The sequence below is a fragment of the Eriocheir sinensis genome, chromosome 15 (genome assembly GCF_024679095.1).
Source record: "Eriocheir sinensis breed Jianghai 21 chromosome 15, ASM2467909v1, whole genome shotgun sequence".
Taxonomy (NCBI): Eukaryota; Metazoa; Arthropoda; class Malacostraca; order Decapoda; family Varunidae; genus Eriocheir; species Eriocheir sinensis.
The window spans coordinates 6,963,702-6,990,372 of NC_066523.1; the positions used below are offsets into that span (position 1 = coordinate 6,963,702).

General features: G+C 40.1%; 1 protein-coding gene across 1 annotated transcript in view; it reads left to right on the forward strand.

Moving 5' to 3' along the window:
- LOC126998855 (guanine nucleotide-binding protein G(o) subunit alpha) overlaps positions 1-26,671 on the forward strand; it is a 110,473-nt gene that overhangs the window by 29,853 nt on the left and 53,949 nt on the right. The window contains exon 2 of the mRNA XM_050861018.1: positions 12,379-12,539. Coding sequence (XP_050716975.1) covers positions 12,379-12,539 — 161 coding nt within the window. The remainder of the gene's footprint in view (positions 1-12,378; positions 12,540-26,671) is intronic.

The following is a 26,671-nucleotide window of genomic DNA, read 5'->3' on the forward strand; positions in this document are numbered from 1 at the left end:
CCTCCTCCTCCTCTTTCAACAATAACCTCAATACCAACTTTTCACCTCTTTACAAATCCAGTAACGTTAAACTTTTCCTGCATAGCGTTACGACTTTTCAACTTTTTACCCGAATGATTACCTCGAAAGTTTGGTAATTGTGTCACGAGAACAGGTATTGCGTAAAGGTAAGGTAATTAAGGGCATTTGAGTCCAGTATGGGTGTGTAGTGTTAATTAGGAGAAGGGAAGAGGGAATTGAAAAGGTGAAGTTATTATTATTATTATTATTATTAGTAGTAGTAGTAGTAGTAGTCGTAGGAGGAGGTGGAGGAGGAAGAGGAAGAGAAGGAAAAGAACAGCAGTAGAAGGAGGAAATAGTAGTAGTAGTAGTAGGAGGAGGAAAAGAATATCAGTAAAAGAAGGAAGGAGAAGAAAAACAAGGAGGAGGAGGAGCAGGAGGAGAAGGAAGAAAAGAAGACAAATTTGGTACCTGACGTCACTCTATTGTTACCTGTTGTGATTTGCAGGTGATAGGTCTTGCAAGGTCAAAGGAAAAGTGACCTAATTGCCTGTCTCTTCCTAGAAACTCGAACCTTTGTGTGTTTAGGGGGTTGCAAGGTCGAGGGGGAAGCTGCTGCGTGAGATATTTGTAGAGGAGGAGGAGGAGGAGGAGGAGGAAGGCTGTGTTGTGTGAGGTTGAAGATTGTGGAAATAGGAGGAAGGAAGAGAGAGAGAGAGAGAGAGAGGAAAGGCATGCAGACTAGGAAAAGAGTAAAAGGAAGGAGAGAAAGAATGAAAAAAAGAGAGTAGGGGAGAAAATAAGAGAAGAAAGGGAGAAAAGCAAAATGTGGAATGTAATAATGAAGCGAATTGATGCAGAGTAAGAAATGATGATAGGAAGAGAGGAAAAGAAAAGAGAGAGAAGTGAGGAAAGAAAGAGAGAAGGGAGGAAAGCAGGAAGTCAGGATAATAGTGAAGGAAAATATTAAAGAGGAGGAGGAAGGGAGAAAAAGAAGAGAAAAAAAGTAGGAGAGGAAAAAAAGGGAGGAAGAAGCAGAAAGGGAGGAAAGGATAAGTCAGAAAAGTAATAGAAGGAAAGGTTAAACAGAAGGAGGAAGGGAGGAAGAGAAGGAGAGAGAGAGAGAAGGAGAGAGAGAGAGAGAGAGAGAGAGAGAGAGAGAGAGAGAGAGAGAGAGAGAGAGAGAGAGAGAGAGAGAGAGAGAGAGAGAGAGAAACTACGGCGAAAAATAAAGCAAAAAATATGGAATTCAAGAAAATGATGAAAAAGAGAGCAAAACTTATATAGGAGAGAGAGAGAGAGAGAGAGACCGACCAACCGACAGACAGACAGACAGGCGGGCAATAAAAATATGTGGAGGTATATTTTCCCCCCATACACACACACACACACACACACACACACACACACACACACACACACACCTGTAGGCAGCCCAAGGTGACGTCAGCGCTCAGGCGGCCAATGGGAGAGGCTGGAAGGGCAGGTGTTCCCATTTACCTGAATTTCTCGTCCGTTTGACGCCTGGTGTTGGCGCGCATTGATTTCCGATAAATAATGTATGTGAGGGCGAGGGTAATGGTGGGGAGGTGGTGGTGGGGGAGAGGGGAAGGGGGAAGGTGATGGGGAATAGATGGGGGTGTGGAAGGAAGTTGTGATGGGGATGAGGGTGTGGATTAGTGGTAAGGGTGATGGTGGGGGAGAGAGAGTGGGAGGGGAAAGAAAGGGGAGGCGGAATAGGTGAGGGAGAGGAAGGGGAGGAGGAATGGCTGAGGGAGAGAAGGGGAGGAGAGTAGGTGAAGGAGAGGAAGGGGAGGAGGAATAGGTGACGGACAGGAAGGGTAGAAGGAATGGCTGAGGGAGAGAAGGAGAGGAGAATAGGTGAGGGAGAGGAAGGGTAGGAGGAATGGCTGAAGGAGAGGAAGGGGAGGAGAAGTGAATAAGGGAGAGAAAGTTTAATGTAGTGGTAAGGGAGGGGAGAACGTATTGGTGTGGGAAGTGGAAGTGCATAGGAGTTAGTTCAGATCAGTGGAAGAGTGGGGAGGGGGAGTAATGATGAGGATTGGGTGTGGAGCTGTGTAGTGGTGGTGGTGGTGGTGGTGCTGGTGATAATAGGGGAGAGTAGATAAGGGTAGAGGAGAGAAAGAAGTGGTGGTAACAGTGCTGTAAATGAGGGTTCTGGCTTTTATAGAGGTAGGGGGAGTAAGGGGGAGGATAGAGGGAGGAGGGAGGAGAGGGAGGAAGGGTGCAGGTGATGTGTGTATTTTTTATGGAAGTGTTCGTTTGGGTGTGGGGAGGGGAGGTAAGGAGGGGAGGGGGGGATAGGGGGAAGTTATTGATTTGGGAAGGGGAAAGATACGCGTCGTTATATTTAAGGGGTGAGGAGGGGGAGAGGGGGAGGGGAGGAGGAGGAGGAGGAGGTAAAATATGGTCAGTCAAGGGTGGAACATGCAGTTTCTCAGTTTCTCTCTCTCTCTCTCTCTCTCTCTCTCTCTCTCTCTCTCTCTCTCACACACACACACACACACACACACAGAGAGAGAGAGAGAGAGAGAGAGAGAGTGAAGCACCATTAAAACAGTCACGAGCTACGAAATTCGCCCGAAAACCCAATTAGCGCGTCCAGCAGATCCCATTAGTCGAGTTTGAATCTCTACGAACGCGCGTGCTAAATGCCTTCCCTCCCCCCCCCCCCCTCACCCCCCACCGCTCGACCGTTGCAGGAGGATCCGGACACTAGCGGATCAGGAGCAAGTTCTTGACGGTGACCCCCAAAAATAGCTCCGTGACTGTCCTTCGAGAATTACATGACTTGAAACAAATGAAGAAAAAATAACCAGTAAATATAAATAGAATAAAAGTGAATATCCTTTAGAAAATTAGAAAAATAAACCCTTGCTAAAAAAAAGACCGTGACTGTCCTGCAAAAAGTAAAGATAGGAGTAACATTAACGGAGTCCTACCAAAAGAAGTTGATTGATTGTCCTGCAAAAGAAAAGTAGTGAAAAGGCGATTGTCATGCACCGTAAAAGAAAAAAATCCTGTCAAAACAACTTCATCGTCCTGAAAACAAACAAATTTAAAGGGGACTGTCCTGCAAAAAAAAAAAAAAAGATATCAATTAGAAAACTCCTGCCAAAGTTCCGACTCTTGCAAAAAAAATAAAAATCCTGTAAAAAAAATGCTTTTCCTGCAAAAATAAAAAGAAAATGGACGTGACACCTGCAGAAAAAAAGAAAAAAAGTGCCGAAAGGAAAGTGATTGACCTGCAAAAATAGAACTAATTGAGAGAGAGAGAGAGAGAGAGAGAGAGAGAGAGACAGACAGACAGACAGACAGACAGACAGACAGACAGACAGACAGACAGACAGACAGACAAATACAGACAGACAGACAGACAGACAGACAAATACAGACAGACAGACAGACATTAGTAGATCGTCTCCCGTCTCACCTCCTCCACTGTGTCCATGTCCGCGTCCTTGCCATCCCATAACACGCACAGGCTTCAGGTGTACACACGCGGCCACAGTTTAGCCAGACACAAGGTTATCCAGGCATCTGTTTACGCGTGTTGCCCAGGTCGCGAGGGGGAGGTAAACACAATCGGGGGTCTTTTGTGCCGTCTGTCTGTTCCTGGACTCGAACCTTGGCCCAGTGTGTCAGGTTGTAGACGTTTTTAGCCACTGTACCACTATGAAGATGACGGAGATTATTTTTTTAATGATAAGGTGATTACTGGGCTGGCTGTCTCCACCTGGACTCGAACTGTGGCTCAATGCGTCAGGAAGTAGACTATGAAGATGACGGATATTTTTTTGATTTTTTATGATAAGGTGATTACTGGGCTGGCTGTCTCCACCTGGATTCGAACTATTGCTCAATGCGTCAGGAAGTAGACGTTTTAGCCACTGAGCCATCACGGGAACGACGGGATTTTTTTTTTCTTTTTTTGCGATAAGTTGATGCAGACATAACACACGAGCACAGAGAAATGTAATAATACTAATAAGTGAATAAGTAAATAGAAAAAAAAACAATAACATGAGCTCCTAAAAAAAAAGATAAAAGAAATACAAAAAAAAAAATCAAATCCAAATCCAGATATGACATTTCTGAATCAGTGTTTTCTCTTTATCGTCACACTCCGAAGTTCTGTTAATTAAAAGGTCATTACTAAAAGGAATACAAACCCCTTTAAGTACGGTAATTACGATGTGTGTCTCATTTAGAACATCACACACACACAAAGCCGAGATATTCTTACTCATTTTATTTTTATTTTCTCCCATATTTTCTCTGTTCTGTGTTTTCTGTTCTTATTTCTCTATTATCTCATATTTTCCTCTTCTCCATTTCTCTATTTTCTCCCATATTTTCTCTATTCTCTATTTCTATTTCTATTTTTCCATAATTTTCTCTTTTTTCTATTTCGATTTCTCTATTTTCCCATATTTTTCTCTTTTACATTTCTATTTTCTTCCATATTTTCTCTGTTCTCTGTTTTCTATTTCTATCTCTATTTTCTTCCATATTTTCTCTGTTCTCTGTTTTCTATTTCTATCTCTATTTTCTCCCATATTTTCTCTATTCTCTATATTCTATTTCTTTATTTTCTCTCATATTTTCTCTATTCTCTGTTTTCTATTTCTATTTCTTTATTTTCTTCCATATTTTCTCTATTCTCTGTTTTCTATTTCTATTTCTTTATTTTCTTCCATATTTTCTCTATTCTCTATATTCTATTTCTATTTCTTTATTTTCTCCCATGTTTTCTCTATTCTGTTTTCTATTTCTATCTCTATTTTCTACCATATTTTTCTATCTGTTTTCTATTTCTATCTCTATTTTCTACAATATTTTCTCTATTCTCTATATTCTATCTCTATTTCCCTATTTTTTCCCGATATTTTCTTATTCGGAGCAGCGCTTGGTGGACTTTTTCGTTGCTGCTTTGTTTTAGTGGCTTTGAGCTTGACCTTGATGTAAAAAAAATGTCGCTCTGGGAGATAAACAACAAACAACATGACGGGCGATGCTCAGCTGTCTGCCTCCTTTTCAACGGTACCGGAATATACACATAAACGCTGGCATGTTTTTTATCCTTTCGTCTATTGTTTTCCTTTCTTCGCATCGTGAGGCCTTTTGGTACTCGTATGGTGATTAAAAGGAATATGACAATGGAGACGATTATGTCGTATCTACCCTTCTGAACGGCACCTGAATCTACACAACCGTTGGCATGTTTTTCCTCTCGCTTTTCTTAGTATTGTTAATCCCTTTGGTGCTCGTATGGTGATTAAAAACAAGTGTGATAATGAGGATGATGATTATGCTGTATTTACCCTTCTCAACGGTACACTTATCCACAAAAGTTATCCCTTTTATTTGCATCTGTCTCCTTCTTTATCATTGTTTTATGCCCCGCTGTACTGATTAAGACAAGTTTAAATGAATATGGGTAGGCGGTGGCTGAGTGGTTAACGTGCTGGGCTCACGTTCACCACGCCATGGACAACGTCGGTTCGAATCCCCGCGCTACCACCTGGGATTTTTCAGTCCCCGTCGAGTGTCCTAAGACTATCCACATGCTGTCCAGAAGACCACCCATCAACCCGGACTCTAGAAGAAACCATCCAGTGAATCAAGAATGAGTTTCGTGGGGCAGCATGAGCCAAGCATAACTGGCGTCACTATAGAAAAACTGCCTGCGCCATGACGGGCTTGGGCCGACCATCTGGCCCCTGAAGAAAGCCTACCGGCGCTATAGGCGGGAATGTGAAGAGAAAAAAAAACATAAAAAATCTAAATAATAACTATGCTGTATTTTTCTTCCATTTAAACAGTACTCTCAGTCCTGTATTCCCCAAAGCCACAAGGAAATTAGTCGGTTTCTCATGAGTGTTGTTTCACATTCATAGTGCAGAAGCCTCGTCAAACTATTACTAGGCTCATAAAACTACCCATGGAAATACTAACACAGCCTCTACGAAAGCCCATGACGCTTTCGGCTCTCATAACAAATAGTTCCAAAGGTCACAAGGGAGAGTGTCGGGTTCCCAGGAGGGTTTTGTCATATTCATGGTGCAGAATCCTTGTCAAAGCATCACTAGGCTCGTAAAATTACACATGGAAATACTAACACAGCCTCTACGAAGCCTTATCAAATGTTGGTGTGTAAGGCCTTAAATGTTAGTCGGGTTCTCATAAGTATTTTTTGACATTCATAGTGCAGCAGCATTGTCAAACTACCGCTAGGCTTATAAAACTACCCATGGAAATACGCACAGCCTCTACGAAAGCCTTATCAAATGTTGGTGTGTAAGCCCTTAAATGTAAGTTGGGTTCTCATAAGTGTTTTTTGACATTCATAGTGCAGAAGCATTGTCAAACTACCGCTAGGCTTATAAAACTACCCATGGAAGTACTAACACAGCCTCAACGAAAGCCTTATCAAATGTGGATGTGAAAGCCCTTAAATGTTACTTGGGTTCTCGTACGTGTTTTTTGACATTCATAGTGCAGAAGCATTGTCAAACTACCGCTAGGCTTATAAACTACCCATGGAAATACTAACACATCCTCAACCAAAGCTTTATCAATTGTGAGTGTTTAATCCCCGAAATGTTTGTGAATATGGACCTCCTACACAAAACTTGTATAATTAACTCAATGACTGTTTTTTGTTGTTTTGTTTTTACGGTAGAATGTCCTTTTGTGCTACGCTGCTATGTCATCATCTCACTTCAATAGCGCGTCAGAATTCTTTTATTGACTCTCTAAACGTTTTTCATCGAGCGATTCCGATTCACTCAAAACTGCTCGTTGGCCTCATCATCCCGCGCCGTCAGTCCAATCAGAGAACGTCACTCACTCGCCCTTCCATCCGTCGCTCTTTTCAGCATACACACGATTTTTCCTCTTCGTCCGTGTTTACCTTTTCTATTTCTCTATTTTTTCATCCGTCATCCATTTCAGCTTACACACTTTTTTTTTCTGCGTCCGTTGTATATTAGTCCAGTATTTTTCTTCCCTTTTCACCAGTATGATAAGGCTTTTTTCTGTCTTATTATTTCATTCTTTTCTCATTCTCTCGTTTTCCTTTCATTCTTCTTTTATTCTTCTCTCGTCCTCCTTCCTCTTGTTCTCTCATTTTTCTCGCTCTCATTCCTCTCTCATTTTCATTCATCTTTCGTTTTCATTCTTCTCATTCTCAGTATTCTTATTTTCTCTCTTCTCATTCTTCTTATTCTGGTCATTATTCTCATTCTCTAATTCTATCATCCTCTCTTCTCTCATTCTCTTATCCGTGTCTCACTCATTCTCTCTCATTCTCTCATTCACTCTTTTCATCCTCTCATTCTTCTCATTCTCTTATTCTTTCATCTTGCATCCTCTCTCTCTTCTGTCATTCTCATTATTACCTCATTCTTCTCTCATTCTCTCGTTTTCCTCTTATTCCCGTCTCATTCTCTCTCATTCACTCTTTTCATTCTTTCATTCTCTCCTCCTTCTCATTCTCTTATTCTTTCATCTTGCATTCTCTCTTTCTTCTGTCATTCTCATTCTCATTATTACCTCATTATTCTCTCATTCTCTCGTTTTCCTCTTATTCCCGTCTCATTCTCTCTCATTCACTCTTTTCATTCTTTCATTCTCTCCTCCTTCTCATTCTCTTATTCTTTCATCTTGCATTCTCTCTTCTGTCATTCTCATTCTGATTATTACCTCATTCTTGTCTCATTCTGTTTTCCTCTTATTCCGTCTCATTCTCTCTCATTCCTCTTTTCATTCTTTCATTCTCTCCTCCTTCTCATTCTCTTATTCTTTCATCTTGCATTCTCTCTTTCTTCTGTCATTCTCATTCTCATTATTACCTCATTATTCTCTCATTCTCTCGTTTTCCTCTTATTCCCGTCTCATTCTCTCTCATTCACTCTTTTCATTTTTTCATTCTCTCCTCCTTCTCATTCTCTTATTCTTTCATCTTGCATTCTCTCTTTCTTCTGTCATTCTCATTCTCATTATTACCTCATTCTTCTCTCATTCTCGTGTTTTCCTCTTATTCCCGTCTCATTCTTTTATTCTTTTCTTCACTCATCGTTTCGTCACTCCCACCAAATTCTTCTTATAGTATCGGTGGAAAAAATATCTCTTCCGTCCGTACTTCTGTAATAAAAAAACTTTCCTCGCCGTGCAACACAACCCACAGTTTAAATTGGCCTCTCAGCTCCCACGGCTAACTTTGTGGCTTCGGTTACCTATTCCCTCGTCAATCTACATAGAAATAGCCTTTGTTTTGTCCCCTTTTCTTTTTTCTTTTTCTTTTACTTTCTTTGTGAGCTCACTTCAAGTTTTTTTTTCTTAGTTTTTCCTCTTTACATAATAATCACACAGAAAAATATATAAATAGATAAAATAAAATAAAGGAAAATAAATGGATAAATAGATGATTAAAAGAAAGGAAATAAAAGAAATGAAAAGAAAAAGAAAAGAAAAACGGCCACTTCTGTATTTTCTATCTAATGCATACAGATAATTACACACACACACACACACACACACACACACACACACACACACACACACACACCACTTTTTTGTATTTCTATCAAGCAAAAGCAAAATGAAAACCTGTTATGTACGCGTTCTCTGTTACCTTCTCTGTCTCTCCTCTTACCTTCAGTGACGCGTATATATTTATCATTCAAGGTTACACTGTTTCAGATATTCCACCTCTTTTTTATTTTATCCTTGAATTTAATGTTTTTTACACAATTTTTTACGTGTTCTCCTTTTATTTCGTCCTTATGTTTTTTTTTCATCATCAGCATTTTTTTGTTTTCCCTCGTTTTCTTTTTTCTTAGTTTGTGTTTTGTATTTCTCTCTCTCTTCCCTTCGTTTATCACTTCTTTCTTCTGTCCTTGAAACTAATCCTTTTTTATATATTGAACTCTTTACTTATTTTGCCTTTCTTTCGTCTCTATGTATTTGCTTTATCATCAGCATTTTTATTTTGTTTGCCCTCATTTTCTCTTTCCTCAGTTTGTGTTCTGTATTTCTTTCTCTTTCTCTCCCCTTGTTTTAGTGTATTTTCGTTATTCTCTTCTCCTCTCTCTTTCTCTTGCCTTTGTAGTTTTCTTATTTTCTCTTATTTTCTTTCGTCTTTCCCTCATTTTCTCTTTCATCATACTGTGTTCTTTATTTCTCTCTCTCTCTCTCTCTCTCTCTCTCTCTCTCTCTCTCTCTCTCTCTCTCTCTCTCTCTCTCTCTCTCTCTCTCTTTTCCTTCGTTTAATATATTCTCGTCATCTCCTTCCTCACTCTTCTCTCTCCACTGTTTTCTCTCGCTTTCTCTCTCTCGTCTTCCACCCCTCCAGTCTTCGTTTTTTCCTCCTTCTCTCTTTCACCAACTCGTGGTATATAGCTACACTTTTATCCTTTCCTTCCTCCCTTCCTCCCTTCCCTTCAGCTTATTCTTAACATGGCTTTCTCCTCCTCTCTCTATCTTTATTGTTTTACTTTGTCTTCTTTTATCTCTCTCTTCCTGTGTTTACCTACAAGACTCATTTTCTTTATATTTCCCTCTTCCTCTTTCGCCCCCTAGTTGTTATTCTACGTTATCTGCCTTTTATCTTTTACCTAGTGTTTATTCTTGCTTTGTTTCATTCTCTCCTTCTTTACTAGTCTTTTTTCCCCTCCTCTTTCTACATTTTTTTCTTCCTCTTTCTTTGTCTCTTTCATCTCCCTTTCTCTTTCCATAATTATGTGATCTTTCTCTTCTCTCTCCTTTTCTGTAATTCTTTCTTCCTCGTTACTTCCTTCCTTCCTTCTCCTTCTTTCTACAATTTCTTATTATTATTTACTTAACTGGTCTTCCTCTCCTTTCTGCACTTCTTTCCTCCTCTTTACCTAATTGATATCCTCTTCTCATTATCAGTATCTATCCACTTCTTTCTACACTTTCTTCTTCGTCTTCCTATCAATTTTCGTCTGTTTTCCTACATTTTTTTCACTTTTTTTCAATTTTCGTTCTTCTTTACACTAACTGATCTTTCCCTCTCCTCCTACGCAGCATTTACCCTCTCCTTTCTTAATTTTCTTCCTCCTCTTTCTTTCCTTATATACAAAATGCCAAACCCGTCCTCTGTGTATTTTTCCCTTTTCCCTTTCATTCTTTTCCCTTTCATTCTTCCTCTTTACACTAACGGATCATCCTCTCCTCTACGCCATATTTACCTCTCTTTTTTTTTTTCATGTTCTTCCTCCTCCTTTCCATGCAATGTTGTCCCCGTCAGTTCCCCTCCTTACCTTTTTCCCCGTTCTGTCCCTTCTCAGTTTACCATCAACGTAACCCATTTGTCTTTCCCCCTGTACGCGACGCTTGCCTCCAGATAACAGACAGCACATATATATCCCTTGTCCTTCTCCACTTTGTCTCACTCCCACTCTCTCTCTCTCTCCCTCTCCCTCAGCTTACCATAATAACGTTTCCATCCTTTCCTCTTCTCCCTTGCCTCCTCATCTCCTTTCCCTTCTTCTTCCTTCACTCCCTCTCTCCCCAGTAAGCTTATGTGTGTAGCTCAATCAATGTTTCTTTATCTCTCGTCTCAGCTCGTCTTGGTCTTCTCCTCGCTTCTGTTTCTCTTGTATCTTTTCCCTTCTCTGTGGTTCTTCTAGTTCTTCTTGTTCTTGTTCTTCTACTGCTGTTTCAACTGGTGAGACCACTGCTGATGCTAATTTTAATGCTTCATCTTTTTCTTCTTATTCCTCTTCTTTATTCTCTTCTTTCTTTCATCCTTCCTTTCTTCATTTCTTGCTTTCTTCATTTCTTCTCAATCCTCCATTTCCTCCTCCTCCTCTTCTTTATCGTCTTTTTTTCTCCTTCCTGTTCTTTCTTTCTTATCTTATTTTTTTTCTTTATTCTCAGTCATCCTTCTCCTGCTCTTCTTCCTTCTTCTGCTTCCTTCTTCCTGTTCCTCACAAAATTATTATTACACTTTCTTCTTTTCTCTTTCCTGCTGACATCTCATTACTTATCTTTCTTCCTCTTCTCTTCCTTATTCTCTCTTTCTTTTTCTCTTTTTCCCTCACATTAACCGCAATAGAGCCCCGTCTCTTTCCTCTTGTCTCTCCCTCTCTCTTTCCCTTTCCTTTACAACTTTCCTTTCCTCTCCTTCTCCCTTCCTCCCTTCCTCTCCTTCGCCCACACGTTCCACATTTTTGTCCCCTTAATTGTTCCTTCCTGTCCTTCCTTGTTTTTCCTCTCTCACACACTTTACAACTTTTCCTTCCTGTCCTGTTGTGGTATCCTTCGTTCTTTCTTTCCTTCCTTCCTTCCTTCCTTCCTTCCTTCCTTCCTTCCTCTTGTTCCTTCCTTTCCTTCGTCCCAGATATCCACATTTTGTCCTGTCCTGTTGCGGTGTCTCTTTCTTTATTTCCTTCCTTCCTTCCTTCCTTCCTTCCTTCCTTCCCCTTTTTCCTTCCTTCCCCTTTTTCCTTCCTTCCCCTTTTTCCTTCCTTCCCTTTCTTCCTTCCATCCTTACACTTAAAACTTACCCTTCCTGATTTCCTTTGCCAAGATATCCTCATTTTGTCTTCCTGTCTTGTCGTGGTGTCCTTCCTTCCTTCCTTCCTTCCTTCCTCCCTTAAATACTTACTTACTTACTTACTTACTTACATACTTACTTTATACTGCTTTGCTTCCTCCTTTTCCTCCTCTCCTTTTGACCCAGATAACAACAACCTACTTATCCACCTCGTTTTCTTCTTTCCTTTCGTTTCTTCTTTATTTTTTTCCCTTTTTCTTTCCTATAATTTTTACTTTGATACACCTATGCACTTTAAATCCTTCTCCTCCCTTCCTCCTTTTCTTCCCTCTCTCCTTCCTTTCTTCCTTTGCAGAATGGCCTTTATTCCTCTCTCTCTCTCTCTCTCTCTCTCTCTCTCTCTCTCTCTCTCTCTCTCTCTCTCTCTCTCTCTCTCTCTCTCTCTCTCTCTCTCTCTCTCTCTCTCTCTCTCTCTCTCTCTCTCTCTCTCTCTCTCTCTCTCTCTCTCTCTCTCTCTCTCTCTCTCTCTCTCTCTCTCTTTCTCTTTCCCTCCCCTCAACACAGCATAATATCCTTCCCACTCTCCCTTTTTTCTTTCCCACTTTACACATCCCCTTCCTTTTTTCCTTCCCCCCCTCTCAACACAACAGATAATCCTTCCTTTTCTCCTTTTTTCCTCCTCCCTACACCGCCTAATCACCTAATCATTCTCGTTCCATCCCTCTTCTCTTTCCATAGCTGGGGTTCGGTTTACAGAGCGGCTTTATGTCTCTATGTTCTTATGTTCTTCTCCCTTCATCACTAACCATCCTCTTCTCCGTCTTCCGCAGCCCGACGCTAAGATGGTGTTCGACGTCATCTCCCGCATGGAGGACACGGAGCCGTTCTCGGAGGAGCTGCTGTCGGCCATGAAGCGCCTCTGGGCCGACACGGGCGTGCAGGAGTGCTTCGGGCGCTCCAACGAGTACCAGCTGAACGACTCCGCCAAATAGTGAGTACCCGCATTGAATTTAAGTATGTGGAGGAGGAGGAGGAGATATGGTGATGGTGGTGGTGGTACCGGTAGTAGGAAAAGGAGAAGCTGCAAGAGGAAAAGGCGAAGAAGAACAAGAACATGAAAAAATGGAAAACAGAAGAGCAGGACTACAAATCAGGTACGTGGAGGAGGAGGAGGAGGAGGAGATATGGTGATGGTGGTGGTGGTAGCGGTAGTAGGAAAAGGAAGTGGAGGTGCAAGAGGAAAAGGCGAAGAACAAGAAGAATATGAAAAAAAGGGAAATTAAGAGAGGACGACAAATCAGGTACGTGGAGGAAGTAAAGGAGGAGGAAGAGGAAGAGGCTATAGATGATAATGATGACAAGAAAGAAGTAATAAGAAAAGGGAGGCGGTGGCGTAAGGGGAAAGTAAAGAATAAGGAAATCAGTAAAAAAGAGGAGCAGGAATACAAGAAAGCACATAGAAGAGGAGGATGATATATATGTTTCTTGATAGTCTTGGTAGCGGTAATAAGAGAGGTGGGTGGAGGCATTAGAGGAAAAAAACATGAACAAGAAAATGAATAAAAAAAAGAAGAGCTGGAATACAGAGAAAGCACTTTGAGGAGGAGAAGGAAGAGTTGTGAGAGTAGTGGTGGTGGTGGTAGTTGTAGAAGCCAGAAAGGGAGGTAGATGGACGCATTAGAGGAAAAAAACATAAACAAGAAAATGAATAAAAAAAAGAAGAGCAGGAATACAGAGAAAGCACTTAGAGGAGGAGAAGGAAGAGTTGTGAGAGTAGTGGTAGTTGTAGAAGTCAGAAAGGGAGGTGGGTGGAGGCATTAGAGGAAAAAAACATAAACAAGAAAATGAATAAAAAAAAGAAGAGCAGGAATACAGAGAAAGCACTTAGAGGAGGAGAAGGAAGAGTTGTGAGAGTAGTGGTAGTTGTAGAAGTCAGAAAGGGAGGTAGGTGGAGGCATTAGAGGAAAAAACATGAACAAGAAAATGAATAAAAAAAAGAGCTGGAATACAGAGAAAGCACTTAGAGGAGGAGAAGGAAGAGTTGTGAGAGTAGTGGTGGTGGTAGTTGTAGAAGTCAGAAGGGGAGGTGGATGGAGGCGTAAAAAAAATAAAAAATAAAAAAACAAGAACAAAAAAGAGAAAAAAAACGAAGAGAAAGAATACTAGGATAGGAAAATTCATGGAGATGGTGGAGAAGGGGGAGGAAGAGGAGATGGTGGTCATGGTGGTATAGCAGTGATTGGAAGAAGAGGAGATGGAGGAACTTATAAGAGAAATATACGAAGAACAAAAACCAGAAAATAGTAAAAAAGAAGAGAAAGGATGTAAGGAAGAAGGAGATGGAAAAAGATTAACGTAGAGAGTAAAGATAGTAAGAAAGGGAGATGGGTGAAGGCGTAAGCGGAAAAAGGCGGAAAAGACCAAAAACAAGAAAATACGAAAAAAGGAAGAGTAAGAAATATATAAGAAGAGCCTTGCATATACCATTTCTTTTATCCCTTCTCTGTCTGGCTTACTGTCCTCTCTCTGCCGTAGGTTTTAGTAGTAGTAGAAGTAGCAGTAGCAGTAGTAGTAGTAGTAATAGTAGTAGTAGTAATAGTAGTAGGCCTCATCTTCCATCCAGCTACCATAATATTCTCCCTCTCCCATTTTCTATGACTCCGGCGGATGATAAAAGAAATAAATGGGAAGACTCCGCTATATCACTTACCCCGTTTTCTTCCTGTCTATGGCCTAGCGTCTCTTCCTCCTCCTCCTCCTCCTTCCTCCTTCCTCTTCCTCTTTTCTTCCTCCGGGCTGAGAGAAAGAGGGAAAGTGTATCGTGTAACTCATTAGGTTTTTTTTTTCTTCCTTCCTTCCTTGTGTAGTGTCTCGCTTCTGTTTTCTTTCATTCCCGTTTAGTTTTTCGGTTTGTTTTATGATTCTTAAGGTAAATATTAAGTAAGGAGACTCATTAGTGTGTGTGTCTTCCATTATTTTCTTCCTTATTTTCTTCCTGTCTTGATTTTTTTGCCCTTCATAAATTCTTTCCCTCCTGTCTTCCTTTTTTCAACCACTTTTTTTTTTGTCTTCTATTCAGTCATCCTTTCCTCTTTTTCCTTTTTTCTTCCTTCTTTCCATCTTTTCTTCCTTCCTTTCATGTATCCGTCCATTCTTCCTATCTTCCTTTCTTCCTTCATTGTTTTTTTCTATTATCATTCTTGTTTCTTTCCTTTCTTCCTTCCTCCCTTCCTTCTCTTCTTTTCTTTCATCAATCCACTCAGTTTTTCCTCCTTCCTTCCCGCCATCCTTCCTTCCTTCCTTCACTGTTTTCCTCTATCCACTCATTCTTCTATCCTTTCTTCCTTCCTTTTTTCTTTCCTTTTTGTCCTCCCTTTCACTATCCTCCCTTCCTTCTTTCTTTCTTTCCTTCCATTTTTTCTTGCGATTTCCTTTACTTACTTTACTTCCATGTTATTTTTTTTCCCCTCACTATATTGCCTTTTTCCTAGAACATATAGAACAGCCTCTCCCTCATCTCCTTTCCTTTTTTTCCCTTTATTATCCTATCCCCGTATCGCCTCTTTTTACCTCCTTCCCTTGTATCTTTTTTTATTATCACCTTTTCTTGTGGTTTTGATACAGAAAGACAATGTTTGGTGAGTTTTTTCTTCAACATTTTTCTTTTTCTTTTCTTATTTTTCTTTTTTTTTTTGCCTCTTTGCTACTTGTCTTTAATATTTCCTTCCTCCTGTTCCTTATTTTACTCCCGTTTCCTCCTTTATCTGTCTGTTTGTTATTCCTTCTTTCTGCTCTCCTTCTCTGCCTCTTATTATTCTTATCTTTCCTATCCCTTCTTTCTCTTCTCTTTCGTAGATATTATATTACAGTGTTTCTTTTCTTCCTTATTCTTTATTTTTTTTATGTATAACCATGTGTGTATGTGTGTGTGTATGTCTGTCTGTCTATCTGGCCATCTATTTGTCTGTCTGTGTTTCTTATTTTGTCTATTCCGGATCGATTTTATTTCCTTTTAAATTTCGTTTGTAAATTTTTAAAAGGAGTGATTAGCTTACGACCCCACTAGCCTACTATAACAATACACGCACTTACATACTTACATATTCTCTCTCTCTCTCTCTCTCTCTCTCTCTCTCTCTCTCTCTCTCTCTCTCTCTCTCTCTCTCTCTCTCTCTCTCTCTCTCTCTCTCTCATATTGAGGAAGCCCCGGAAACACAATCCACTTCCTCGCTCTCCAAAATATTCTGTTGCCTAAGTGAACGTAATGGGATCAGACTCCCTCTTCAGCCCTCGTCTTCTTCCTTCTTCCTTTTTCTTTCCTGCTAACGAGACGGGGAGGAGGAAGAAGAGGAGGAGGAGGAGGAGAAGAGGAAGATATGCGAAGGACCAGAAAAAAAAATACACGCTAAACAGATAGAGGAAGGGAAAGGTGGAAGAGGAGGAGGAGGAGGAAAGAATATGAAATGGACAACGAAAGAAAGCATGGAGGAAGGAAGGTAGGAAGGAAGGAAGAAGGAATGAGAAGGAGAAAGAAGAGGAGGAGGAGGAGGAGGGGAGAAGAGGGGAGGACGTCCTTTTTCATGGTTGGGTGGTCATTCCCTAGGAGTTTCTGGCCCAAGGGACGCCGCTGGGGGAAGGATAATGAAGAAGGGGAAGCGGGGAAGAGCCTTTTAGTCCTCCGCCATCTCTCCTTTCTCCTCATTCTTCTCCTCCTCATTCCTTCCTTCATCCATCTTTTTTTCGTTTTTATTTTATTCATCCTCGTATCCTTTCCTCGTCTTCCTCCTTCCTCTCTCTGTCTTTTATTTTGTATGTATATTTTCTTTCTGCTTCTTCCTCTTCTTCCTTTTTCTCCTCTTCCTCTTATTCCTCTTTCTCCTCCTTCCTTCCTTCATTCAGTCAGTCAGTCATTCTTCATTTTCGTTTTTAATTTCCTTTGCTTTCCTCCTCCTCCTCCTTCTTCTCCTCCTCCTCCTCCTCCTCCTCCTCCTCCTCCTCCTCCTCCTCCTCCTCCTCTTCTTCTTCTTTATGCCAGGTGAGTCGAGACTGGAAGTATTACGTGAATATTGAATGCTGAGGGGTAAAGGGGAATGACCTCAGGCGTGTAGCATAGGCATTAAGAGACGGGTTTTTTCCCTTGCCTTATTTTTCCCCTTACCTTATTTTTCCCTCACTTTATTTCCCCTCTGGCGGTACTATAGAGAAAGTGACTGAAGATAAAATAAAGGAGAATATGGAAAGGAAAATATAGTAAAGAAAACTGCAATGAAAGAAGGAGAGAAGGAAGAATGGGTGGACAGATGAAAGGAAAGGAAGGGAAGGAGAAGGAGAAAAGGGAGAATATGGAAAGGAAACAGTAAAGAAAGAAGGAATGGATGGATGGACAAATGAAAGGAAAGAAGGAAGGAAAGGTGGAAGAAAGAGAGAAAGGATGAAAAATGGGAGAATATGGAAAGGAAATAGTAAAGAAGGAAGGAAGAATGGATAAAAAAATGAAAGAGAAGGAAGGAAAAGAGAAGGAGAGAGATGGAAGAGAAAAGGGAGAATATGGAAAGGAAATAGTAAGGGAAACTGCAAAGAAGGAAAGAAGGAGGAATGGATGAACAGATGAATGAGAAAAACGGAAGGAAAGGAAGAGGAAGAAAGAAACGAAGAAATAAAAAGGGAAAGAAAAAGAAAGGATGAATGCATAGAAGAAAACAATAAATAAGCACAAGATAACGATAAGAAGAAGAAGAGTAGATAAATAAAATACTAAAAAGAAAAAGAAAAAGAAAAACGGTTATATAGTACTGATTATGGTGGTGGTTGTGGTAGTAGTAGTAGTAGTAGTAGTAGTAGTCGTAGTAGTAGTAGTAGTAGTAGTAGTAGTAGTAGTAGTTTAAGTTGTAAAAGTATTTGTTGTATTGGAAGATCGTGTTTCGAGTCCCCTTCTCAACCCCTTTTCATCTTCCCCTTCCCCTTCTAACCCTCAGGAAACGGTTTAAAGAGTTACATAAAAGACTCCAATCCTTCTCTCCACATATGGTACACACAGGAGCCATATTCTTTTTTTATTTATTTTTCATTGAAGAGGAAGGAAGGAAGGAAAGGAAAAAAAAATGCATACATACACACACAGCGCTTCTCCATCTAAAAACTGCTCAGGTGGATCGCTAATCTCGGACAGGTGTGTGTGATTGAAGCCTCCACAGGTGTGACTTATACATTATTGCGATATACTAGTATTGCGATAGTGGAGGTGAATCGGTGTTTAAGGAAAATTATATCCATGTGGTGAAGCAGTAAGTGGATGTAATGATGAAAAATTGATATAGAATTGAGAGAGAGAGAGAGAGAGAGAGAGAGAGAGAGAGAGAGAGAGAAATAACTTAACCATAAGGATGAATCAACGTAAACAGAGAGAGAGAGAGAGAGAGAACTGCTGTCACTCATTTCACGTCATCAGTTTACATTGAAGGTCAAAGGTCGCGCGCTTGCGCTCTCTCTCTCTCTCTCTCTCTCTCTCTCTCTCTCTCTCTCTCTCTCTCTCTCTCTCACACACACACACACACACACACACATAGACACACACATTATTACAGACAGAGAGAGAGAGAGAGAGAGAGAGAGAGAGAGAGAGAGAGAGAGAGAGAGAGAGAGAGAGAGAATTCATAGCCCCCATTAAAACCAAAAAAAGAGCTTCATAGATTTATGTTGATTTATTTTTTGTTCCTTTTTGAGAGAGAGAGAGAGAGAGAGAGAGAGAATTCATAGCCCCATTAAAACCAACAAACGAGCTTCATAGAATTATGTTCCTGAATGTTATGTTCCGTTTGGAGAGAGAGAGAGAGAGAGAGAGAGAGAGAGAGAGAGAGAGAGAGAGAGAGAGAGAGATCTCCTCCTTCTAAAAGCCAGTGATTGTTTACAAACACCCACACACACACACTCTCTCTCTCTCTCTCTCTCTCTCTCTCTCTCTCTCTCTCTCTCTATCTATCTATCTATCTATCTATCTCTATCTACCTATCCTTCCTTCACCCCCTACTTCCCCATCAAAATCATCAGTAAATTAACCAATCCTCTCTCGAAGCGCCAATCAGACTCTCTTAATCCTTACTCACACATCCTCCCCTCAGATCCGTCTCCGTCTGTCTCAATCGCTATCGCTCAGTCCGCCTTCCTTTGTCTAGGGTTCTCGCGGTCGTTGACTTTCCGCTTCTCGCTTGACTTAACCGCGTGTGTGTGTGTGTGTGTGGGTGGGGGGGAGGTGGGTAAGGTAGCTGTGTGGGTAGTGGGGAAGGGTTTAGTAGGTGGGCGGATATCTGGCAGAGCACGATAAATGATACAGAATGGGTGAATGGAGAGAGAGAGAGAGAGAGAGAGAGAGAGAGAGAGAGAGAGAGAGAGAGAGAGAGAGAGAGAGAGAGAGAAAAACATGAAAAGCGGAACAATACTGAAAAAAAAATAATAGGATCAAAAGGACGTAAGAGAAGCTACAGAAGAGGAGGAGGAGGAGGAAGGAAAAGGCAAGAATGAGATGACAGGAAGAAGAGGAAGAGGAGCAACAGCCGGAGGAGGAAGAGAGAAGGAAAGTAGAGAAGGATGAAATTTTGGGAGAGAAAGGGAAGAGGAATAGGGGAAAGACGGAACAAGAGGAGGAAGAGGAGCAGCAGCATGAAGGGAGAGGAAGGGAGAGAAAAAGTAGAGAAGGAGAAGAAGGATGAAATTAGTGGAGAGAAAGGTAGAGGAATAAGTGTAGGAGGAAGCAGGAGGAGGAGGAGGAGGAGCAGCAGGAGTAGGAATAAGGTAGAAGGAACGTAGAGGGGGTGGAAGAGGAGGAACGGAGGGAGACGGAGAAGGAGAGTACGCCGAGAGAGTCTTAAGGGTCAGTAGCCGCACCAGGAGACCCACGAGACGCAATCTGAACCGTCATTTCCAGTGGACACCTTACATTGGCTGCGGGTGGGCGAGGAGGAGGAGGAGGAGGAGGAGAGAATAGAAAGGGAAGGATTGGAAAGGCTAGGAAAGGAAAGGAAAGGAAAGGAAAGACTAGGAAAGGAAAGAAAGGGAAGGGAAAAAAAGGAAGGAACGCCTAAGAGAGGAAGAGGAGGAATGGATTGAAAAAGAAAGGAAGGAAAAGCAAGGAAAGGAAAGAGAAGAAGTATGGAAAGGATAGGAAAGAAAATATGATGAAAATGAAAAATAAAAGGGATTAAAAAAAGGAGGAAGAGTAGAAAAAGACGAACAAGATAAAATGAAGAGAAGGAGGAGGAAGAGGAAAGGAGAGGAAAAGAAATATGATGAACTAGAGAGAAGAAAGGACGAAGGAACTGAAAACGAAAAGATTAAAAAAAAAACGAAAGAAAAATATAAGTAAGGAAATAAGAGAAAATAATTATTGAGGAAGAGGTAAAGGAGGAGGAGGAGGAGGAGGAGGAGGAGGAGGAGGAGGAGGAGAAAATATGATGAGCCAGCAAAACGAAACAGAGGACGAAGGAATTAGGAACGAAAAAAAGATCAAAATTGTTAAAAAGAAAAAGAACAGGAGAGAAAGAAGAAAAATGATACATGGAGGAGGCGGAAAAGGACGAAGAAGAGGAGGAGGAGTAGGAAAAGGGACGTACAGGGAGAAAATAAAAGAATGATGAAACAGAATAAAGAAAAAAGAAGAGGAAGAGGAAGAGGAGAGACTACTATGACGAAGAGGGAAGAAAATATAACCAGACAGTAGGAAGAAAAATGGATGATGGGCTTTTATAGTTCTTTCTTAATACCCCATTGATAGTTTAGTTAGTGAATACGTAAAAAAATGTATAGATAATAAGAAACGCAAAGATGGTAAATAAAAAAAAAGATAAAAAACGTAGAGGCAGAAAAGAACGAATAAAAAATAAAGGTTTAGAGGATAAAAAGGAAGAAGAGGAAACCGTGTGAAAGAAAAATATGAGAACAAAATGAAGGAATAAAAGTGAGAAAAATAAAAGGAAAGGATGACAAAAAAAAGGAAAGAAAAGGAAAGGCTCAGATGAAAAAATGTAGAAAAGGAAAGAAATGTAAAATAAAAAAAAAAGATAGAACAGAACGAAAGAAAAGAAGAGAAAATAACGTCAAAGGAAAAACATGAAAGAAATAGAAAGAGGAGAAGAAACGGAACAAAAAATTAGAAAGAGGAGGAAGAATTAACCAGAAAATTAGAAAAAACGGGAAAGAGGAGGAAGAAGCGACGGGAAAAAAACGAGAAAAAGGAAAAAGTATATACCGGAAATAAATAAAATAAATAAGAAAAAGGAGGAAGAAGTAACTGGGGAGAGGAATAGAAAAAAAAAAACAGACAAGGAAACGAAGTAAGAAGTGATGCAGTACCAAAAAAAAAAGAGAAAGAGGAGGAAGAAACAAATGTAAAAACAAACAAAAAAACGAAAGAGAGGAAAAAGCAATAACCGAAAAAATGAGAAAGAAGGGAAATAAGAAACCGTAGATGGAAATAGACACGAATGAAGAAGAGGAGAAGCACTATCGTTCATCTGTAGTGATATATATATGAAGGCGATGCTTTGAATATATCACCACGAAGACCAGCGATTTACAAGATTTATATAACGGTGTAAATTTTCCTGTATCGGCGAGGGAGAAAAAAGGTATACATTCCCACGATTCCTTACCAAAGCGAACTGAAATATGACCGTTTTTCATTTCCTTGTGGAGATGGTTAGTTTAGTTAGTGATTAAGTAAGTAAAAAGACTGTATAGAGAATGTCGTTGATGAGTATAGTGGAGAAAATAATTAGTTTGTTCCGTAAAAGAAAGTGGAAAAGAAAATTAAAATAGCCTAGGACTTTTTTTTAATTCTCAGTCGATAGTTTAGTTAGTGATTAAGTAAGTAAAAAGACTGTATAGAAAATGTCATTGATGAGTATAGTGGAGAAAATAATTAGTTTGTTCCGTAAAAGAAAGTGGAAAAGAAAATTAAAATAGCCGAGGTCTTTTTTTAATTCTCCGTCGATAGTTTAGTTAGTGATTAAGTAAGTAAAAAGACTGTATAGAGAATGTCGTTGATGAGTATAGTGGAAAAAATAATTAGTTTGTTCCGGAAAAGAAAGTGGAAAAGAAAATTAAAATAGCCTAGGTCTTTTTTTAATTCTCCGTCGATAGTTTAGTTAGCGAATACGTAAAAAAATGTATTGAGAATGTCGTTGATGAGTACAGTGGAGAAAAATAATCAGTTTGTTCCGTAAATGAAAGTGGAAAAGAAAATTGAAACAGCCTAGTTCTTTTTTTTAATTCTCCGTCGATAGTTTAGTTAGTGAATACGTAAAATAAAATGTATAGAGATTGTCGTTAACCAGTATAATATAGCAAAAATAATTAGTTGTTACATAAAAGAAAGTAAAAAAAAATTTGAAATAGGAAATAGAAAAATAATTAGTTGTTACATAAAAGAAAGTAAAAAAAAATGAAATAGGAAATAGAAAAATAATTAGATGTTACATAAAAAAGGTAAAAAAAAAAAAAGAAATAGCCTTGTTTTTTTTATGTTTCTCCGTTGATGATTAGTTTAGTTCATCATCAAACCCAAAACTGTATGGAGAAAGTCATTGATCAGCGTAAGGAAGAAAATAATCATGTTTCCCACTGAAGAAAGGAAAGAGATTTAGCATCCCTCAATCCTTTAGTTAATACCTCATGAAATTCGGCTGCTATCTTTTTAATCCAAGAACGGGCGAGGCAGGTTGGCAATATGGCAGTCCCCGCAAGGTCCTAAACTATCCTCATTCACGCCTCCTCCCTTACCCCTCTCCCCCTCACACACACACACATGCTCACCCTCACTCACTCACACACGCACTCACACACCCAAAGCATACATCATACACTCAACTTGGAGCAAAAAGACACACCACGCCACGCCCCACACTCCCTCTCGCGTCTGCTGCAGCGCCTTGTGATGCGGGAGCGGCGGGATGTGACCTAAATCCGCCGCCTCCTGCTCCTGCCGCCACCACCACCGCCACCTCCACTTCTGCTGCTGATGTTAATGATGGTACTGTTGTTGTTTGTCGTCTGAGTACGGTCGTTGACACCTTCGTATAGCGTCACGTACCTTCGCTTTGATGCTCGTTTTCTTCATTTGATTGGGGAGAGAGAGAGAGAGAGAGAGTGTGTGTGTGTGTGTGTGTGTAAGTCTCGGGGTACAGTAATGATTTGAAAAGGTCTCCCACGAAGATGAAGCTCCCGGAAGAAGAATAGAAGAGTAAGAAAGGGAAGAAGTATAGGAAAGGAAAACGTATAGAAAAGTTTAGAAGTATAGGAAAGGAAAAGTATAGAAAAGAAAGTATAGAGCAGTTTAAAAGTATAGAAAAGGAAAATTATAGAAAAAAGAAGTATAGAGAAGCTTAGAAATATAGAAAAGTTTAAAGTGTAGAAAAGAAAAGTATCAATATAGTTCGTAAGCCATTCTGAAACTCCGTACACCAAAGAAAATAATAACAAAATAAAACAAAATAAAATAACACACACTCGGTAATTTCAATGGTTAACACACTCGCCTCACAACCAAGAGATCCCAGGTTCGATTCCCGGTCGCAGTGGAAACAAGTGACCGGTCTCCTTTAATCCGTGTCCCCTGTCCACTTAGTAACGAATGGGTAAACCGGGTGTCAGTTAGGGGTTGCGTACCGTCTCCCGGGCGTGAGTGTGAGGTTTCAGCCGTACCCAAACATCCGTCACTACTGAGCTCATACGGAAAGTGAGGACGGGGTGGCGATGGTGAGCCGAGCGCGTGATCAGACCTTGGGGAACTACACACGGGAGTAATTTCGCGTATCAGGTTTCATGGTCCTGTGTTCGATTTAATATTCAATGGTGCTTGTCTTTTTATTGCTTTTTCACGCCTCGAATGTCAGCCAGCTCAGGGTATCAACCTTTTTTTTTTTTTTTCATGAGTGTAATAATGCCAAATTCAAGCGATGGTCATATTTCAGGTTTTATTTCCGAGTATTATTAAAAATTTATCCATTATCTGTATTTTCTTTACCGGTTTTTCTTTTCGAAGGATTTAATATATTAGTGGTAGTGGCAGGAGTCTAGTGTGTGTGTGTGTGTGTGTGTGTGTGTGTGAGAGAGAGAGAGAGAGAGAGAGAGAGAGAGAGAGAGTCTTTCTGCCCGGATATTAGAACATATAATAAGAGAGAGAGAGAGAGAAACTGGTAGAAAGAGCACATAAAGGAAATGGATCAAGCACGAAAGGATTTGAGAGAGAGAGAGAGAGAGAGAGAGAGAGAGAGAGCTGGTAAAGAAAGAGACATAAAAGGAAATGGATCAAGCACGAAAGGAGAGAGAGAGAGCGAGAGAGCGAGCGAGAGAGAGAGTGGGCGGGGGGGGGAGTCGATTTTTACCGTCGGCTCCTTTCTTTTCCTTTCCTTTCCTCGAGGTCTGAAGGATAAGGATTACGTGAGAGGTGAAGCGAGCATTAAGACCACGACCAAAGAGGGTGTTTAATCTCTCTCTCTCTCTCTCTCTCTCTCTCTCTCTCTCTCTCTCTCTCTTCTCTATCTATTTACTTATCTATCTATATATTTATCAAAGTCTATCTATCTGTGTTTTCCTATCCATCTATCTGTTTATGTTTAGCTATGTATATATCACTCCCTCCCTCCCTTTCCCTCTCCCTCCCTCTCTACCTGTAATATGGACAGGTGAACGTGCCGCTTCGTCAGCTCCGGTCATTAACCTTTTCGCACGTGTGATACCCGCGGCAGGTAAACAACTCACCTTCGTCCTCATTCCGATATCAGGTTTTCGAGGTACAGAAAATGTTCGTCCTTTTTCTCGCTTTTTTATTCGCTTGCCTCCGTGTTTGAGCAATTTTTTAGGGGGGGTGGGGAGGGTTAGGGAGGAGGGAGGGAGGTAGGGATGGTGTTGGAATTAGATAAGTGTATAAGTATGTAATATTTTTCTTTCTTGTTTCATTCATGTTGAGTTGAGATTAGATTTTTTATCATGTATTTTTTTTTCTATTTCGTTTTGAGTTTATTTTAGTCTATGCGTTGCAATAAGATTAACGTTTTCTCTTTTTTCGTATAGTTTCTTTTTTCCTTTCTAATTCATGTCGAGTTATGATTTTCTTTTTTCGCAAGTGCGTATGTTGCAATAAGTTTAAATATTTAGATGTCTTTTTTTTTCTTTCGTGTCAAGCTTGGAATTATTTTTTTCTTCTGCCTCTGGTTTTGCAATACAATTATTATAAGTGTTTCATTGTGTCGTATCCCTTTGAAGATACTGTTTTATATTTCTAGTATCTGTTTCATATTCATTATCATTTTTTTGTATTTCTACTTTTAAGATTATTGTCCAGTTCCGTTTTCTGCTTCTAGTGTTGTTTTTTGTCAGTATTTGCGTTATTGTTGCTATTTTACTTTTCTTTTTCTTCTTTATCTCATTATTTCCCTTCACATTATTTGAAGAGATCCCCTCCCCCCCGTCTCTCTCTCTCTCTCTCTCTCTCTCTCTCTCTCTCTCTCTCTCTCTCTCTCAAGCATACAAAGGAAGCTTGTTCATGGATTCAAGCAGATTTTTTTATTTTTTTTATTCTATTTTTACACATCTTATGAATATGTGTCCGACTTGTTGACAGTATTTATTTGTCCGGCGCCATCTGGAGTCTGCGAGAGAGAGAGAGAGAGGAAGTTAAGTCCGCTGGCTCTGTTATATGAGTGATATTAATTTTCCCTTATATTGCTTTTTGCCTTTTTTTTCAAGATTATCCCTTCTTACTTATTTACTCCCTACTGTTCTTTGTATGTATGTATGTGTGTGTTTACGACGCGAGTGTGTGTGTGTGTGTGTGTGTGTGTGTGTGTGTGTGTGTGTGTGTACGGATTGAAGTGTTTGTTTCTGAGTGCGTGTATTGCAGTTTTGTCGCCACTATATATGAGTAAATGGACGTTAGGTAAGGCAGTATGTGATGTAGAAGGCCTTAGGGAAGTGTGACGAGGCAAGCATACAAAGGAACTGCTGTGAGGAAGGACTTCAGTAATGCGTGGTTGAAGAATATTTTTAGAAAGTCTACGGTGATTGCTCCGATGATTTAACTTACCGACCCTGGCCTCTTCCAATTACCATTAGCCTTCTTTTACTACCTGATCGCTCTCCTTTCTTCTTCCTCTTCTTCGTCGTCATTATCATCATCAATCATCATCATCATTATCATCATCATTTTTTCTGTTTCCTCCCTATCATAAGAATAGAACATGTAAACAGATCAAAAGGTAGACAAACTGATACAAAGATTGATGGATTGATATAAATTGAGATAGATATTTATACAGACAGGCAGAGGGATATATAGACAGTAAATTATGTAGATATTTATACAGACAGACAGAGGGATAAATACACAGTAAATTATGTAGATATTTATACAGACAGACAGATAGACAGAAAATTGATAGATAGATAACAGGCAGAGACATAGTTAACAAGATTGGAAGACGGACAGTTAGGTTAAGATACAGTCAGTTAGATAGATATACAGATAGATAGATAGAGATTGATAAAAATAGATGGTTAATTGATATCTTCTTATTTTCCTCCTTACGTAACCACCACTACCACCACCATAACAATCACTAATGTACCCCGCTCGGCTCCATCCATCACTGCCACCACCGCCACACATCACCGTAATTAAGGCGGGCGGTAATTAATGGTTCTGGGGGTCCTTGGTAATAATGTTATTGTGTTTCTCGAAGCAAATGATGAAGTTTTGTCGCGCGAATACCAACGCGGGTACGAAGATATTGATTGGAGGAAGTAAATCGACCCGACGATAGCTCTTAACGGTGTATTGATAGGTAACTTAAGAATATATCGTCTTGGGCTTCAGTGCTTTAGTTTAATGTCTCTTTGGGTTGAAGTCGAAGCAATAAACCAAGCTATCAATGACAATGACTGCTTTTAGGGGTAACTTAAGTAAATGTGGTCTTGGGTTGTAATGTTTGAGTGTTTTCTCTCTGGGTTGAAGTCTAAGCAATAACACAAGCCAACATTACCTCCTGACTTATGCATCGACGAGTAACTTTAGTAAATGTGGTCTTGGGGGTTTATATGCTTGGGTTAAATATTTGTGTAGGTGTAGGTCGA